Below are 17,065 nucleotides of genomic sequence, written 5' to 3'. Positions count from 1 at the left end.
TAGTGATACTGCGAGGGCTGCACAAGCATCATGCTTCAACACCAGGAGGGTTCAAACGTGCCAGCAGCTTGGTGTCATTCACAAAGGTCTGTCTTTCACTGTGACCGACTGAATTTCTCTGTGCATTGAGTGGCTGCTCTTAGTCCGAGACCAGGGAAGAGGTGAGATGGGGACCGTCATGGGGTCTTGCTCATGAGTGAGGGGAGGGTTGGGAAAAAACCATCGGACCAATTCACCAGTGGGTTTCTAGTCTAACCTGTGGTTTCCACGCCAGATGCAAATGGGGTTTCTCTGCTGGATATCTGGACTCTGGATAGAATCTCAGAGTTGAATCGCTGCTCCTCCTAGAGAAGCAAGTGACGTGTTCTAGCCACACCCACTAGAAGGAAGCCTCGGGGCCGACCCAGGATACGTGTCACTGACAGCTATTGACTGTATATACAGATACCCTCACTCCTCTTCCCCAGAAAGTCGGTGGGAAAGCAACGATCTTCTCCACATTATGACCATTGCAGCGCCCCCTGACTGTCTGGCTGGTCTGTGGGTAGAAATGTGAGAACATATCCAAGGTTATTCTGGTGTCAGAACCTAAGCTGACAAGTGGAGAAACTTGACATCAAAGGAAAGAAATATCAGAGACAAAAATGGATTCATCACACCAAAAGTATTTCAAAGAAAAATACATCCCGTTTGAGTTCAATGTTGTGTATCTGCCTGTCTAATCTCAAACTGCTCTCCTGCCTCTCAGGGGCCTGCAGGCTTCACCCCTCACCTGTGATGCTGCCATGTGACACAGCGGCTGAGGAGCCATAACCCCTGAGACCCCCGCTGCATCGCCCCACCTCTGAGCCCAGCGTCCGCCGGCAACCTGATCGCCGCCCTTGTTCTCTGCTCTGAGCCCTGGACCAGGCCACCAGTGACCGCCACATGACTCAGCCACTCAAGCCCTCGCTCAACTAGGTACAGTACGTGTGATTCTCATCCCACAATTGTTTTGCAGCCCTGAGGTCAAAGTGTAACCGTCGCACAAAATCATTTAATGGTTCACGTTTTCACATCGCGTACACAGATTAACTACAAATTCATCGTCAGTCCATGTGATCCGTATCGGAGATCGGCAGCAAAAACCCTAATCGGAGCATCCCTAACTGTGATTCCCATGATTTCCAAAACAGCCGACCGACTATTGTGTCATTTGCTTTGCTGACATGCTGCCCACTGATGCACTCTCCAGCATCAGCCTTTTCTCTTGGACACATGTCAGGAGGGAGGAGCGGAGGCGTCACAACCAGTGGGGCTTCATCAGAGTGATCGGCAGTGACAGCTCTGCATTCACGCTGAAATCGGCAGATCACGATGGGTGGCATCCCTAATCACAGTATTAACGTCCCATAATAAGGAGCCAACGCAGTCCCTGGAAACTGTCGTCCGTCACTCAGTGGAGGCCGTGAACCTTTCTCACCCTGTTAAAGACCTGTATGAAAGTGTCATCTGAAAATGTAGCTAGTTCAAATATTGGTTTCAGACAACATGTTCTGGCTCAGGTTCTCTTCAGTGTTAACTTGACCCCCGAATGTCTCAGTTTGATCATCCGCACAAAAGATGCCGTTTTGGCCCTAATGGAGTGGCCACGCGATTATTAGCCGGTGGTCATAATGAAATGGCTCTTGTGCATTTCATCCAGTTGGTCTTTAATGTGCGCCTTGCCAATTATCTGCTGTTCCTCGCGGCGATTCGCCGGCGCCGGGAAGGAACAGACCGCCTTTGTGGCGGCTGCTCTGAGACGAAAGAAATGGCCGTTGAAGTCTGCTGCCGTGCTTCTACCAGCAGGCTGCTCATGTTGAGCCCGTCTACGTGCAGGCCTAATTAATTGTTAAGAGCGACAGAAGAAAGATAATGCAGCGCCCCCCATACAGGGCCCCTCCTCCTCCTCCACCCTCCGTCTTCCCTTTCTCCCTGGTACTGTGGCATCTCTGTATGTGTCCGCTGTGATGTGTGCGGCGGACTGCACCGCATGTCTGATGAGGCATCCTATAGGACTTCAGGAGTTGAAGCCAGGACACAGGCAACACACACGCTCCGCCTCCCAATTACTCAAAGACCAGTGGCGTTCAATAAATGCTGAATATTCATGTGGCTCATCTGGTTTGGCAGGGAAACATGCACAGGGCCGACGCGCAGCCTGAACCCGTGACGTCACACAGCGTCGGACACGGACCGCACAGAACTCTGTGTGAAGGCAACTACTGCAGTGAGAACATAGTAGCGCTGGTGCAATGCGAGGGGATTCCTCAGTAAACATCCTGGGTCAGCGTGTGTGCAGATGGTGGGAAACAGACCAGGAGCCGGCCTCTTAAAGGAACATGCCGTTGCTTCCTGTTGGAGCACTTGAATGAAAAACCTGCACATTTCCAAGTCAATCTCTCTGTGAGTGTGAAGTCATTCTCAATGAAATGTCATGACAGTCACTCAATTGTTCCAAGATAATCATTGACTCGCGCTTGTAGCTGGAGTGGTGATTCATTCAGTTCTTCTCAAGGCTGTTGTCGGTGTGGCTGCGTTACTCGTGCGCTAGCAGTCAGCCAACCCACGTGCTTCGCATGCTGAAGTCGTCCCCGGCCCGTCCTGCCAATCAATAAGTCAAATCAATTGTACGATAGGTAAGAGTGAACTCTGTCACCGCCACGGCCTCCATAAGTTGCCGTGAGTTGGTTTTTTCGTTTCCTGCTGTTCCCCTGCTGACAGGAGGGTTCACTGTGTCCATCATATCAGACACATCTCCGGGTGCAACCCTCATGCCAGCCTCCTCAGAGGCAGTCGTCTGGCGAGCCCCCGCTCAGTTAAGCAAGTCAGCCTGACCCGTGAGGAGCGACACGAGATGCTGTATCGTGGTGGAAATGATGGAGGAAAGCCCTGAGGTGCGAGGTGACTGCGGCATGGACAAGTTGGTCCAATTCCTTGTGATGTGGCAACGACAAACACTGCATGCATCAAATATCCCCGCCCAGATGAACCCCAACCACCACAGTGGTTTTACACAGGTCAGGTTTTGTTAACTGAGACTAGGAATGCTTTTTTATTGTATAATATGTATATGATGTACGATATTTAAAAGTTCTTTAAAAGATGTTTGGACAACCTTGGCTAAATGGGAGGAGGACGTGCTCAGTGCCTGGAGGCAAGGTGTTGCTTGGCAACCAGGATGCGCCTGACTGTAGCAGGGTCTTGAAGCCAGAATGGTGTTTTATTTTAATATTAACTGTCGAGTACCTTGGGTTCAGAAGGGCCTATGTGAAGGTTCCAGTCTAATTCTTGGGTTTGGACCATTCCAAATAAATGAGATGAACACTTTGCCTGTATATAAATAAAGTGGGATGCACTGGAACAGGTAAGGGAATTTTGGCAGTACACTCATCTTAATACAGTTAATATTCCATGCCATAGATGCCATAGATACAGTAGGTGCAGTCACTTCCATTTTACCAAGTCTAGTTTCATTTTGTCTGAAAGGTTAGAAAAGTTTGCTGTGTGAAGCTTTCCCATGTCACCTGTGACATTAATGCCCGTCTATTTGAAGCCAGAGTAGGACTTTTTTTTAAATGGTAAGGTGTTCTTTTGTACCTCAACGCTTCTCCTCTGACTCTTCTGGCTCCTCATCACTTAGGAACGGATGCAGAAGAAGTCCCCTTTACTATTAAACCATGGAGTAAATTGTCATGTCGCAGTTGGTGGTACTGTGGTGTTATAATATCCTGTGTATGAGCTGACTCAAACGGAGCACAGTTTGAAGCGGATGTGTGATGTGTGGGACAGTGTATGAAAAGCTCTTTGGATTTTTGCGCTCGAATGCTCCGTCTCTTTTTTTCATCAACCATGCAGCGTGAAGCCAAAGGCCTCCCACTGCTGCGAGATTGTGTCTCCCACTGGACGCCGTGTGCAGCCGTCTAAATTGATGCGGTGGAGTGAGCTGTACACTAATATCGTAGGTCGATATCGTAGGACCCGGCCTCTTGAGTGACTGAATTTGGTGTAAAGTGCCACCTCATACGACGACAGTCCACAACTACCCTTCGGCTTTTCACCACCCGTGTCTTCACACAAGATATTAATATTTTAGTCCTAGTAATTACGACTGAGGCTTTGTAGTGGAGGCTGGGGTGAAGCAGGGAGAGGTTTACTTCCCCCGAAATGCCTCTCTGCACATGTGAACTCTTTTCTTTTTCCATGAAAGATGTATGACTCTAATCCAGAGTCAGTGGGTGCGCTGTGGGCCGTGTGACTGTGTACGTTCTCTGGCTATGTCCTATATTCTAGAGGTGGGCCTTAGCAACAGTGACTGAGCAGCGCCGCGCGGTTTGTACCAACCTCTCTCTCAGAGAGGGGTGCTGATGCACACACGGTGGAAAACACAGCTACACCAGTGCTCCAGTTGTGTGTTGTCGTGGTTATGCCGCGATGTTGACGGCCACTCGACGTAGAGTAACGCTCTGCAGATCTTTCCTCGCGAACCAGATTATTTGGTTTGCCATCTTGTGATTTTTGCATCGTCCTTGTGAATGTAGTAACAACCTCCTCATGACAGGAGCCAAACAAGACGTCAAGTGTGAGTCAGAGTGGTGAAGCAGCTGTCTACAGTCTACATTTGTTCATCACATGAGTTTTTGCTGTAATTTTTAAGGGTTGACTGCTCCCTGCTGTAAGTCCTTCAGTCACACTGATGCTCTTCCTAATGCAGGATCTGTCCTGCTTCACCTGAGGAAGTGACTGCAGTCAGTGTTGCAGGTTCTAGTGTAGAGGCGAGAAGCCTGCTAGAGATTAGTAGACCAGAACCTGACCTGTGACCTCTCACCACATGATAGAAACCTTCCTCAAGCTTGAGACCAGACTGGGAAGTGGCGTAGAAGTAGCTGTTGAAAGGTGCTCTTGCTTCAACCTCACCCAACGAAAGGGAGTTACTGATCAAGGTCTTTCTCCTGCATCTCTAGAGTTTGTTTATCAGTCATTGACAAATGTTGTCTGCTTCACATTGGTGATGCAAAGCCGGGTGAAACTCTTTCTCTCTCAGATGACCATGATTCCTGTTACTGTAGTAGTGGACATGTTTTCTGCCTCTGTGGTGATTTGAGGTCCCGAAACCTTCAGACGATTGCACGGCTGTTGCAGAGCTGACATGCTGTTAGATCAGCCTAAATAATTCACCAGTCACCCTGTTAGTTTGAATATTGATAGGTGTAACGAATGTTCATCTCTGCCGCGTCGGCCCTTTAAACACATTCCTCTCCCTCTCTCTCTCTCTCTCGCTACACATCATGTACTCCCTCGCTCGCTACCTGGTGGTCTCTTCCTCACTCGCACTGCACGCGACACATTGCTGCTGTCTTTGTGTGTGTGTGTGTGTGTGTGTGTGTGTGTGTGGAGGGATCAGCAGAGCTTCTGGAATGGGAAAACAAAGGAGGAGAGAGCTTCTAGTGAGCAAAGCTAAACAACGTTGTCCGGATGACAGGCAGTTGTCATGGAGTGTCTGTTGGAATTATTGGCCCCTGTTTCTCCGTCGCTACAGCTTCTCTGCTCCACCGCTGCGTACCACTCGGTGATTGAAGGCTTCTAGGGTCAGCGGGGGCAGAAGGTCCGCCCTGTTCTACAGGTGTGTAGCTGTTTCCGGCCTGCGCACGTTTCTTCACTCTTGCTGTCTGTTGCCTCTCAGATAGATCTCTGCTTTTCACTTCCACTGTCTGCTCTCCAGCGCTGTAGTAGCTGGCTAATCCACACCCAGACCCAGTTGTTGTCAACCAACCTATTCAAGCTTTCTACAGCTACTTTACTGTAAGTGTGTACTGGCATAGAGTAGACTAGCCCATAATCTCCCTCTCACCTGGATGAAGAGGAGCTCGCTAGTGGTTTTCAAGTCCACTCGGGCTATTTGCCTAAATTTTAATCTTGAAGACAACTTTCGTTAATGTCCATGTTAGGTCTCTGGGAAAAAAGCAGAATCTCAAAAGGCTGAGCAATTGGCTGTTAGTATGTATTTTTACCCAAGAAAACAAAATAGTCACTGAAAGTCAATAACAAAGGTCTAAACAACACAGTTTCTAATATGACAGAGCAGTGACCGACACAAGAATCAGAATCAAAAGTGTGTCCGACAGTAAAGGGCTCAGTGATGGCACGAAGCAGCCGCCATGAGGGGGAGCTCAAAATGAGGCTCCAAGGCCTCCGAAAGTGGCGGCCGCAGCTGATTGGTGGGGGAGGTCGTTGGGCGAACCAGACGAGTCGCCGCTGTAAAGAGTTCAACAGTCAAATGTGATTAAGTGAGGATTAGTTCACTGTTTTTATGATCTGGCGTGCTCACCGCTGAGATACCATACAAAGTGTTCCAATGAAAATAAAATTCAATGTTGAAAAAAACATGTCATCATTATTCATGATGGGACAAGACTGAAAAAAAAAAGGACGTAAAAATGACTCGATAGAGAAAAAAACATTTTTGTGGTTCTCAAAAAGTCCAACGGATCTTGGCAAAGGTGTCTGTTGGAAGTGGAGACGACCTGATGCTCTTTCTTTGTTTCACGTGTCATGCAGGTTTCCCAGATGAGAGAAATGAAGAGAAACAGGCCCGAAATGTTCCTGTCTGTTGCTGGCTTCTTACGCCGGATAGCGAGGTCGTACGCGGCAGGTTTCCCTGGCTTTGAAGAATCGAAAGCTTTTCCCATCCATCTCAGTGTGAACTCCCAGTGCCTGTGTGCTGGCTTACATAAAGAGGACACGATGAGCAGAGGTGGTGGAGTACAGGAGGCCGAACATTTGATCAACACGTTCCTGAGGGAGATGCTCCTCTCTGTAGGCCTTTTCCCAGACTGGCCGTTGAGTTCTTGTGTGACTCATCTCAGAAAGATGTCCTTCTTCATTACCCGCTGGCCGAAGCCAGAGATACTCTTGTGTGTCCACCTGTTTCAGCGGCATGGTTTTCGGGCTGTTGCTTTTAGAGTAGTAATAACCTTGACCCTGCTTCTTTTAACTCATTCCGCAAAAGCGTGTGCGCCATCACTCAGACAATTTAGCAGCAGCCGGGGTGATCTGGTTCAGGGGAAAGAGTAAACCGGCAAACCCTATTTTCCCCGGCGGAGCTAATGCATGTTGCGCCAGTCGATGGATTGGGCCTCATCAGACCTCCGTCCGGCCGCTAATGAAAGAATCCCGGCTAATTTGTGTTTTAACAAGTGTGCTGCAGCGTTGATGGAAGGATCTGTTTAAGTGTTGCATCGCTAGGAAGGCCGAGGAGCAGCGGGGTGATTTGAGGTGAAATGTAAACAAGGCTAGTCAGGAAGGATTAGCGTCCTGTGAGCAGCGTGGCCTTGTGGCGGCTTTCACGCTGCGCAAATGGCAGCTTTCTTTAGCTGCTCGCCGACATTCAAACCGTTGAGTCATGAAAGACTTTGGTACGAGCATTTTCATCAGAAAGCTTCACCGGCTTTGTTAGACTGCTGTTATGCTGCTTTATTGGTGCAGCATTGTTTGCTTTGACGATGACATGCCATCGCTGGGTCTTTCTTTCTCCATTGGGTTCCACACTCAACAGTGATGCTTAAAACCTGCCTGCTGCAGCCTCACTTGGATGATATAGAGGGCGCTTCACTTCCTATCTACTTCATTTCTCATGTACTACACACAATGTTAGTCCTAAGTATTTTTAAGTACCAATAAGAAAAAGGTGATATTACGGTGGTAGAAAACAAAAACATGACCTTTAGTCTATGAATGTATGTCCAGTGAGCGTTTGAATAGCGTTCAGTAATGGAAGTGGAACGCTAGCTAGTGGTGGGTTATTGTCCTTTGCAAATGAAACTCTCATGAAGGGAATAATATCCCAACTGTCAAAAAGAAGTATGTTGGTCACGTTTGTAAGTGATAACATGTTTTTTAAAAAGGATGAAATGTGAGACACTGAGATGACTGTATGTTCTGAAGTGTAACTGAAGTTCAAGGCTGCCATTTTTAGCATTTTTGTTTCTGTTTTTATTTTTATTTCTTTAATTTCTAGTCTTTTTCCTTCCAGTAAACTCTCAATAATGGTGTCCTGTTTCTTCAAACTGCTTTAGTGTTGACGAAGTTGAAGAAGATGAGTTTGGATGTGACAAAGTTCATCTGAGGTTTCTTCCTGAGGGAATATCAGAGCCGTCCACCTTTAGTTCCTGGTGTCTGGCTGAATACAGAGTTTGAATAAACAGGCCGGACCCTGCGGAACACCATGAGCCACACTCCTGGTCGGTCTCTCATGCAAACAACCTCTCCCAGATGACTTCCATCACAGGCACTGGGTCTCATCAGAGAGAAAGTGAGGCGCACCACATATGGATTCTGACTCCTCATCAAGGGACATGTTTATCTGCCTGATTTACATGTGCTGTTCCTCGTCTGTGAATCCATACGGCTCAGTCAATGCTGCCCGATGTTTTTCTACTCTCTCCCATGGACTGAGTTTCTCATTTGTTGTGCAGCATTATCTGTTGCCGTGGTAACCCTGGCAGCCCTGACGCTGTAAAGCGGAGAACATGGAGAAAAAAGTAATGAGAAGGTTGCAGAACGGAATTATGAAAGCAATTTACAATCGGCAATTACCGCAAAGTGCTGATGAAATGTGACATGGAAGGCTCCAGAATTTTTACAGACTCGTGAGCTGTGAAGGACCTCTGCTGGTTGCTAGTTCACAGCATTGTGCAACGTTTCTCTTGACTGATCAATGTCTTTTCTGTCTGGTTTTCTGCAGGTCAGTTGCAAAGCTGAAAATGAGTGCAATCGGGGAAAGCCCCCTTGACCCTGCAGCGCCGGAGTCGCGCAAGAGGAAGGGCTCGCCATGCGACACGTCGGGGCAAAGGTAGGCCTCTGCTGTGTTTTCTGCCTTATCAGAACCCTGACGCTGACCGAAGGGTCGCGGACGGGTCACAGGCCACGCTTTGAAGACGGAGAGATAGTGTTGAACTGGAGAGCATTTGCTGTCTGACAGATCAGCCAGGTTATTAGCCTGTGCTTCCCAGAGAGGAAGACAGCATTCACCTGAAGAGACGGCTGGCATGTCACTAGTTTTCAGATGTGCGTCAGATCTGGGTTAGCAGAGGCATCATTATACAGCACATGACGCAAAAAAAGCTTGACCATGACGACCACCTGTTGAAAGGGGTTTTCTGTTTGTAGCTCTGGATCTCACAACTTGGATGGCAAAGACTCGAATGCTATAGAGACTTTGTATCCAAGCTTTAACCCCCGACTTCCGTCATGGTGATGCAAGTAGCGCTACAAAGGGGTCTGAACATACAGTTAGCGGCCTTCGTGGCGTCTTGGTGAGGTGCTCCAAGCACTAGCTTCCAGTAGTGCCCTGCATCGAGTCAGAGACACGAGTGTGTGCCTCTCATGCTGCTCGCAGAGGAGTCCAAGCACATATCCAGGATCAGGTCACCAGCATCCCTCTCTCTTCCTTCTCCTTCAGGTCTTCTGTCTTTCAGTTTTCAGTGTGAATGCAAGCTGGTGGTGGGCTGTGTAATGAGGGAGCGGGCCAGCAATGTAGGGATGCTTGACCCGAACTAAGGCCGCTGGTCATCGTATTATGGGCCAACTGTGCGATTCATTCCTGACAACAGATGCTAGAGCTTTAGTTGAAGTGGATGTGAAAGTAGTGAATTAGCTGTGGAATAATTCAAATGGCTTCCCAGCTTTCACATAGGTGTTTGCACCAGAGCATCCGCAGCTACAGTCAGGTGCGCGTCATCCAAATTTGCCTACAGATATTGAGGAGGCGCTCAGATGTCAAGCATGAATCTCGTGGTGTTTGGGGTCAAGTGGTTGATCAGAGCTGATGTAACCTTGCAGTGAGCATTTTCACTGCAACTCTCAGCAGCTACTGACCTGCGCGTTCACTCACCGTCCCTCCCTCCCTCCCTCCCTCCTCCTGCTCACCCCTCCCTCCCTCTCCCGGTCACCACGCCTGTGTGTTCTGGCTGTCCAACGCACTGACCTACTTTTGCTGTTGTCGTCTCACACGCACACACATACATCTCACACACATTTGAGGTTTTTTTCCCATGTTTACCGCATACCTTGCTGTTAGTCATCGCTGTGCCAGAGTATTGCTAGAGGATCTGATCCCAGCAGGGCACAGGACGATTCTGTTGGCCTAATAACATACCTTTTTTTTCTTGTTTGGAGTTTTAATTGCTGTTTTATTACGCAACACCCAATGTGGTCGTTCCATCCACCTCAGCACTTTCTTCCTCACCAATATCTCTGTTTGTTTAATTCCTTCACCTTCCCCTGGTGGCCCCCGGCCTCTCCCTCAGCAGGATCTCGTGTACAGCGTGAATTATTAAGGTTATTCTTGTCAAAGCATATCCTCTGCTCTTTGACCCGCCGCCTCTCATTTTCTGCCTGCGGGTTCCTGTTGCCCACAGTTGAGTGTTGTTGTTCAGGTAGCACAGGGGGATTACACTTGATATTTAAATGTCACTCTTTATGGTTTTACGTAACAATCACAGGGCTCAGCCGTTAGCCAAAGCGACTTAGAATAAGTGCATTAACCGGTGGGGCTCCAGACCCACAACAACACCACCGAGTGTGACAGCTGACCGCCACATTTTCAAAGTGTGTCTCGTCTAGTCAAACCTGTCAGGAAGCCGCAGCTGAGCGACAGGTCTTTAGCACACTAGCTGAGTGTTGTTGTCCTCAACTGGATCCACCCAGTTGTCGTCGGTAGTCAAACCCGACCTCGACAGGTCAGTAGGCCGCACAACTCCCACAACATTCCTCTGTGAGACTGCGGTGTTACCTTAGTCCACTTTTACTTTCCGTTCGGGCTTCTGTGACCCTCCCAAAGGAACGGAAATGTTTCTCCACCTCCAGAATGATTCGGATGAGTTCATCACCTGCAGGAATGCATTGTGACATAAAGAGACAAGAGTTTGAGCATGACCCCGTGCAGGTCAGTTGTGAAGCTTGGCCTGAAAGTTGTGGCTCCACATCATCAACCCTCATTGTCGGGTTTGGGTCACCAGCCGCCTGCTTTCTTTGTGCTCTGTGTCTCGTAGTTTGGAGAGAATAATGGCAGTGGTGTGATCTTGGGTCCAGTCTGTGACATTTAAGCCCCAATACTCTTTACTCCTGTGTAAACAGCATCTTGTTTAATGACCCAGCTCGTGTTATCTTCCTCATCACGCCATCTATCTACTGGTGCAGCCATTGTAGCGAGCTCCTCATTAAATGATAGTAAAAAATAATTGTCTTGTGCTTCCAGCCTTCGCAGACGGGAGCTGGAGTGCCGCTACATCGAGGAGCTGGCTGAGCTGCTGTCATCCAACATAGGCGACATTGCCAGTCTCAGCGTCAAGCCCGACAAGTGCCATATCCTGAAGAGCACCGTGGACCAAATCCAGCAGCTCAAACGGCGCGAGCAGGGTGAGTGAACGCGGCCTCGCCGCCGAATCGTGATATTTTTCTGTTGATTCATGATCCTCTCTTTTTTAACTTCAAAGTGGCTAGAGCCAGTTTGTGAATAATTGAATGTGTTCATGTCGAAAGCCCTTTAGGAACCGTGTAATGTAAATAATTCAAAGGTAATTGAAATAAAGCAGTGTCTTATTGTTTAAGCACGGCACCCATATTTGCGTTGCTCAACGTAAATATTTGTCCTTTCTCTAATGTTACCTGACATTTGTTTTGCTGCTCACGGTGATGACGATTGTCTTCAGTTCTTCATATAGCGGAGCTCCCCACTGGGACACAGACCATAAGCTGCAGATGCTTATGTGACGTAAAAATGTGGAATATGTCATCACAAGTGTAGCTTCTTGAAGCCAAAATCTTGAGAGAACCATGCGACTGTGGCCCGTCACCAGGCCAGAGAGCTTCATTCCTATCAGAAGAACTGGTCGGTGAAAGTGTTTGTTTACTTTGTTATACTTGACTTACCACTCGCTGGATGCGTTCCATTTACCTCTGAAGTCAGAGCTGGCCACGATGTCCCAAGGGTGCTATATTTTTCAATACTATTTAGAACAGGACGGGACATTATTGAGTCAGGCCAGGCTCGGTGGACCCCTCCTGCCACGGAAGAGGGGAATATGCCTTTCATTTAAATGGTTCTATTGAAATCCCTTGTCGTCTGTAAAGTTTGGAAAAACACAAAGAAATAGGAGAGATTGTACTGACTCACCCTCTTAACCGTGTCATGACTAAATTGGGTGAGAGGCACGTCATTTTACAGTGGTTGTCGGATGAAAACTCTTTGGTCTATACACGAGTTAAAAAGTTGTTGAATTTGATTCATTTAGATTCAGACAGGAGTGTTGGAAATGCAAATGAGGGTCTGGGCCGACGGCTCGTTCTGTCATAAAAGCACCGAGAGATGCGATTGTTTCACCGGTGCGCTGGTAGTTAATGTTCAATTAATGTTGCTTGATTCCACGTCTCAAGTCTGAAGTGCAGCACCGTCTTTCAGGCTGATGTCAGAGTAATTGCTGGCGCAGTTGAGGGTTTCTAACTGTCCGATCCGTCTCGACAGAGAAAGCAGCTCTCCTGTCTCCGGATGATGAAGTGCAGAAGAGCGATATCTCCTCCAGTAGCCAGGGGCTGGTGGAGAAGGAGGCGCTGGGGCCCATGCTGCTGGAGGTCAGCAGTGATACACTCTCCTGAAGACTGCTGCTGCGAGCCCGCCGCTAAACACCTCCTCTCCCTCTGTGCAGGCCCTCGACGGCTTTTTCTTCGTCGTCAATCGTGAGGGACGAATCGTCTTTGTTTCCGAGAACGTGACTAGTTACCTTGGATACGCCCAGGAGGAGCTGATGACCTCCAGTGTCTACAGCATCCTGCACGTGGGAGACCACAATGAGTTTGTACGCAACCTGCTGCCCAAAAGCCTGGGTGAGTGACGGGACCCGCAATGGCCCGGCGATATGGCCGGCCAGCCAATGAGAGGCTTTTGTAACGTGGCCGTGTCCTGCAGTCAACGGGGTGCCGTGGCCGCAAGAAGCTGGCAGAAGGAACAGTCAAACCTTTAACTGTCGCATGCTGAAGAGGCCACCCGATGAGGTGGACTCAGAAAACCTGGAGGCTCGGCAGCAGTACGAGATCATGCAGTGCTTCACCGTCTCGCAGCCCCGGACCATGCAGGAGGAAGGAGACGGTGGGTGGATCTCGTGAAGCCGCTTCTGCTGTGTAACCACCTTAGCAATACACATGACTCTGCTTCCTCACAAACCTTGTCTTCTCCATTAGACCTTCAGAGCTGTCTGATCTGTATCGCCTGTCGGATTCCCCGAGCCCAACCTGTCAGCACCGAGTCCTTCATCACCAAGCAGGATCCAACAGGTAACTCACCCAAAAAAGCGTGTGACTTTGAAAGACAAGGCTGATCTGTTGTTGGGTCCTGCAGGGAAGATCCTCTCCATAGAAACCAGTGCTTTACGGGCCACAGGCCGGCAGGGATGGGAGGACCTGGTCAGGAAGTGCATTTACGCATTCTTCCAGCCGCAGGGCAAAGAGCCCTCCCACGCCAAGAAGCTGCTGCATGAGGGTGAGAGGATGAAGTCTGACCGCTCACACGTCCCCCAAATCATGTCAGTTTGATGAAGATCTGAATGGGTCACGTGCGTGACGGCGGGTGGTCATAATGTTGTGGAAACCTCCTTTTAGTATTTGATTCACATGTTCATCAGAATCAGATTTATTGCCATGGTCAGTGGGGAGCCACTGACTAGGAAAGTGTCTTGGAATAAAGTGCAACAAAAAACAAATAAAATAAAATAAATAATAAATAACATAACAACAAGGCTGTTCACGAATTTAACAGTCTGATGGCCGAGGGGAAGAAGCTGTTCCTGTGACGGGAGGTTCTGGTCTGGATGGACCGTAGCCTCCTGCCAGAGGGAAGAGGGACAAACAGTCCATGTCCAGGGTGAGAAGGGTCGGCTCTGATCCCACCTGCACGCCTCTGGGTCCTAGAGGCATACAGGTCCTGAAGAGGTGGCAGGCTGCAACCCATCACCTTCTCAGCAGAACGTACGATGCACTGCAGTCTGCTCTTGTCCCTGGAGGTGGCGCTGTTGTACCAGACGGTGATAGAGGAGGTGAGGATGGACTAGATGATGGCCGTGTAGAACTCCACCAGCAACTTCGTCGGCAGTCGTAGTTTTCGTAGCTGCCTCAGGAAGAACATTCTCTGCTGGCCCTTCCTGATGAGGGACCTGATGGTTGGTCCTCAGTGATGGTGGTTCCCAGGAAGCAGAAGGAGTCTACAATAGGAATGGCTAAACCAGCCAACATGAGAGGGGACAGAGAAACTGTGACTCTGAAGTCTATGACCATCACCACTGTCTTCTGGGCGTTGAGCTCCAGGCTGTTGTGGCTGCACCAGGACACTAGCTGCTCCACCTCCCTCCTGTAGGCCGACTCATCTCCATCTGAGATGAGCCCCATGATGGTGGCGTCATCCGCAAACTTGATCATCTTCACGGACTGGTGGCTGGAGGTGCAGCAGTTAGTGTACAGAGAGAAGAGCCATGGAGAGAGAACACAGCCCTGAGGAGACCCAATGTTGAGGGTCCAAGTGTCGGAGACAGTCGTCCCCAGCCGCACACGCTGACTTCGGCTGGTCAGGAAGTCTGTCATCCATCTGCAGAGGGAGTCAGGCACGTCCAGCTGGCCAAGCTTGTCTTCAAGCAGAGCTGGAAGAATTGTATTAAAGGCAGAGCTGAAGTCCACAAACAGGATCCTGGCATAGGTTCCTGGGCAGTCCAGATGCTCCAGAACGAAATGAAGGGCCTGGTTCACTGCATGGTCCACAGATCTGTTGGCTCTGTAGGCAAACTGCAATGAGTCCATGGTGCAACAAAGACAGTGCAGGTGATGAACGTGTGAACAGATGCCATTCATGTCAGGCAAGGCTGTTGATGGAAACCTCATATCTGAGCCTGACCTTTGAGACTCCTTGAGTTGAGAGTGGAAAACGAAGATGTGTTGTGTGTCTCCCCTAACAGTGATGACTCATGGCACAGCAATCAGCCCCTTGTACCACTTCACATTAAGTGATGGGACCCCACTCAGTGCTCAGACCCGCTGCAAGTTCTGCTGCCCTCCAAACCCTGATGTACAGCCCTTCATCATGGGCATTCACACTATTGACAGGTACACGCACACACCCATTCTTACACTGTAATGTCAACTGTTGTCCTGCTGTCGTGATGTGACACTCATTGAAATTTTCCGTCTGGGAAGGTGGACATGGAGGAATGTGACTTGGATCAAATCATATGTTGGTACACGTTACCACAATTTCCTTGTGCACATGTTCTTTTCCTCCCATAAAATTGCAGTAGCTGGTGGATGGTGGACACATAACAAAGTTTGGGTCATGAAGAGTGTCACACTAGAGCAGAAGGGTTTGAGTCAGATGTTGTGACTGTCGCTCCCTTTGTCTGAATCCTTTGTCCCCCTCCTCCTCCTCCAGGGAACACAACACTGCTAGCTCTCAGGAAAACACTAACCCCAGCCTTCCACCGACCCTCAGCAGCCTTGCCCAGACTCCCTCCTGCTCCCCAGCCCTGACCCCGGGCAGCAACTCCACCCCGAGCTCGGCTCTCGCTGCCCCACACGGACACAGTCCTGCCACACCAGCAGGCTACCTGACGCCCAATCGGACATGTCCCCAGCAGGTGAACAGCCCGTCTCCTTTAAGCAGCCCACTCACAGCCACCCCTACCTCATTCATGCCCCCGAGGATGCCACAGGCCAGTCCTGGCCTAGGGGCCAGCCCTCGGGTACCAGCGAATCCTTTCTCCCCTGCCACGCCGGGACTCCACTCTCCCACCGGCGCCATGGGCGGCGGCAGCCTCCTCACCAGGCAACCGTCCGCTGACGGCAGTAGTGGCACGGCGGGGTCCCACTCTCTGTCCTCTCCTGGTCCTCAGAGGCAAGCCAGTACCCCCAGCGGTTCCTCCACACGGCCTTCATCAGTAAAACCTCCTGAGGCAGGCGAGGGAGGGCTGGAGGACTCTGTTAAAGTCCCCCTCTCTTCTACCTCCCAGTCGGGTAACCCCAGACTCAGCCAGCTCCTGGACAGTAACGGCACCTGCGTTGAAGCCGCACCTCATCCCAACCTCCACCCCGCCCCGCAGTGCCCGGCGTCCCACAGTACACTCACGGAGCGACACAAGATCCTCCACCGGCTGCTCCAGGACAGCAGTCCCAACGATGCCTCCGCCGCCGAGGACGGGACGAACAAATCTGAAGTCGAGATCAAGAAGGAGCCCCCGGCTAGTCCGGTCATAACCGCAGCACCTCACAAGTCCGGCTCCAGGGAGCCGCAGGACCACCAGTTACTCCGATTCCTGCTGGACACGGACGAGAAGGTGAGGAGGCTTCATCATGCAGGATCCATGAGGTCTGCAGCCCCTGGCACATGCTGACCTCTGGCTGCAGATATACTGAACACTTGCTGTTTCCTTCGTATAAAGTGCCACAGTTCATTCAACTCCAACACTTTTATTTTGCAAAACACCTGTTTAGTGCCCACTTCCATCAACAGGAAACAGCGAGACTCAAACATAGCAGCTGCTCTGTGTGTGTGTGTGTGTGTGTGTGTGTGTGTGTGTGTGTGTGTGTGTGTGTGTGTGTGTGTGTGTGTGTGTGTGTGTGTGTGTGTGTGTGTGTGTGTGTGTGTGTGTGTGTGTGTGTGTGTGTGTGTGTGCGCGCGTGTGTGTGTGTGCGTGCTTGTGTGTTGTGGGCTGTTAAGACAGGAATCTGATCGCTGTTTTTCCCAACTCCGTGTTTATTTTGTCGACGGTCTTGTGCCTCAGATGACGAAACCTGATAGCAATGACCGTTTTATACTCTTACACTTGTACATGCAACACAAACGGCACATTGTTTTTAAAATCATTTATGGGTTGTATTGAAACTAGTCTGTAGATGTCTCAGTGGAGCTGTCATGTTTACATCCTGGGAATTTAAAATAGATGCATGTGATTGAACAGGTCATCGCCTGTGCTCCGAGGTCCCAGTTCTGCCGTAGTCGCCAAGCATAAAA

At 49.7% G+C, this 17,065-nt stretch overlaps 1 protein-coding gene across 5 annotated transcripts in view; it reads left to right on the top strand.

The window, feature by feature from the left end:
* Positions 1-17,065, top strand: part of ncoa1 (nuclear receptor coactivator 1) — a 48,305-nt gene that overhangs the window by 14,357 nt on the left and 16,883 nt on the right. For 2 of the 5 annotated variants that reach the window (XM_053880224.1, XM_053880225.1), the window contains 11 exons: positions 749-960; positions 2,155-2,427; positions 8,765-8,872; positions 11,279-11,439; positions 12,545-12,651; positions 12,726-12,903; positions 12,986-13,165; positions 13,258-13,350; positions 13,415-13,555; positions 15,018-15,165; positions 15,488-16,388. In XM_053880224.1, coding sequence (XP_053736199.1) covers positions 2,393-2,427; positions 8,765-8,872; positions 11,279-11,439; positions 12,545-12,651; positions 12,726-12,903; positions 12,986-13,165; positions 13,258-13,350; positions 13,415-13,555; positions 15,018-15,165; positions 15,488-16,388 — 2,052 coding nt within the window. In that variant the 5' untranslated portion in view covers positions 749-960; positions 2,155-2,392. Of the gene's footprint in view, positions 1-748; positions 961-2,154; positions 2,428-2,449; positions 5,645-8,764; positions 8,873-11,278; positions 11,440-12,544; positions 12,652-12,725; positions 12,904-12,985; positions 13,166-13,257; positions 13,351-13,414; positions 13,556-15,017; positions 15,166-15,487; positions 16,389-17,065 lie in introns of those variants that run through there. The other 3 variants (XM_053880226.1, XM_053880227.1, XM_053880223.1) reach the window with 3 other exon arrangements.

This window comes from Synchiropus splendidus, chromosome 12, assembly GCF_027744825.2.
Source record: "Synchiropus splendidus isolate RoL2022-P1 chromosome 12, RoL_Sspl_1.0, whole genome shotgun sequence".
Taxonomy (NCBI): domain Eukaryota; kingdom Metazoa; phylum Chordata; class Actinopteri; order Syngnathiformes; family Callionymidae; genus Synchiropus; species Synchiropus splendidus.
The sequence above is the reverse complement of the archived record's forward strand: the minus strand, read 5'-3'. Positions and strand labels throughout refer to the sequence as shown.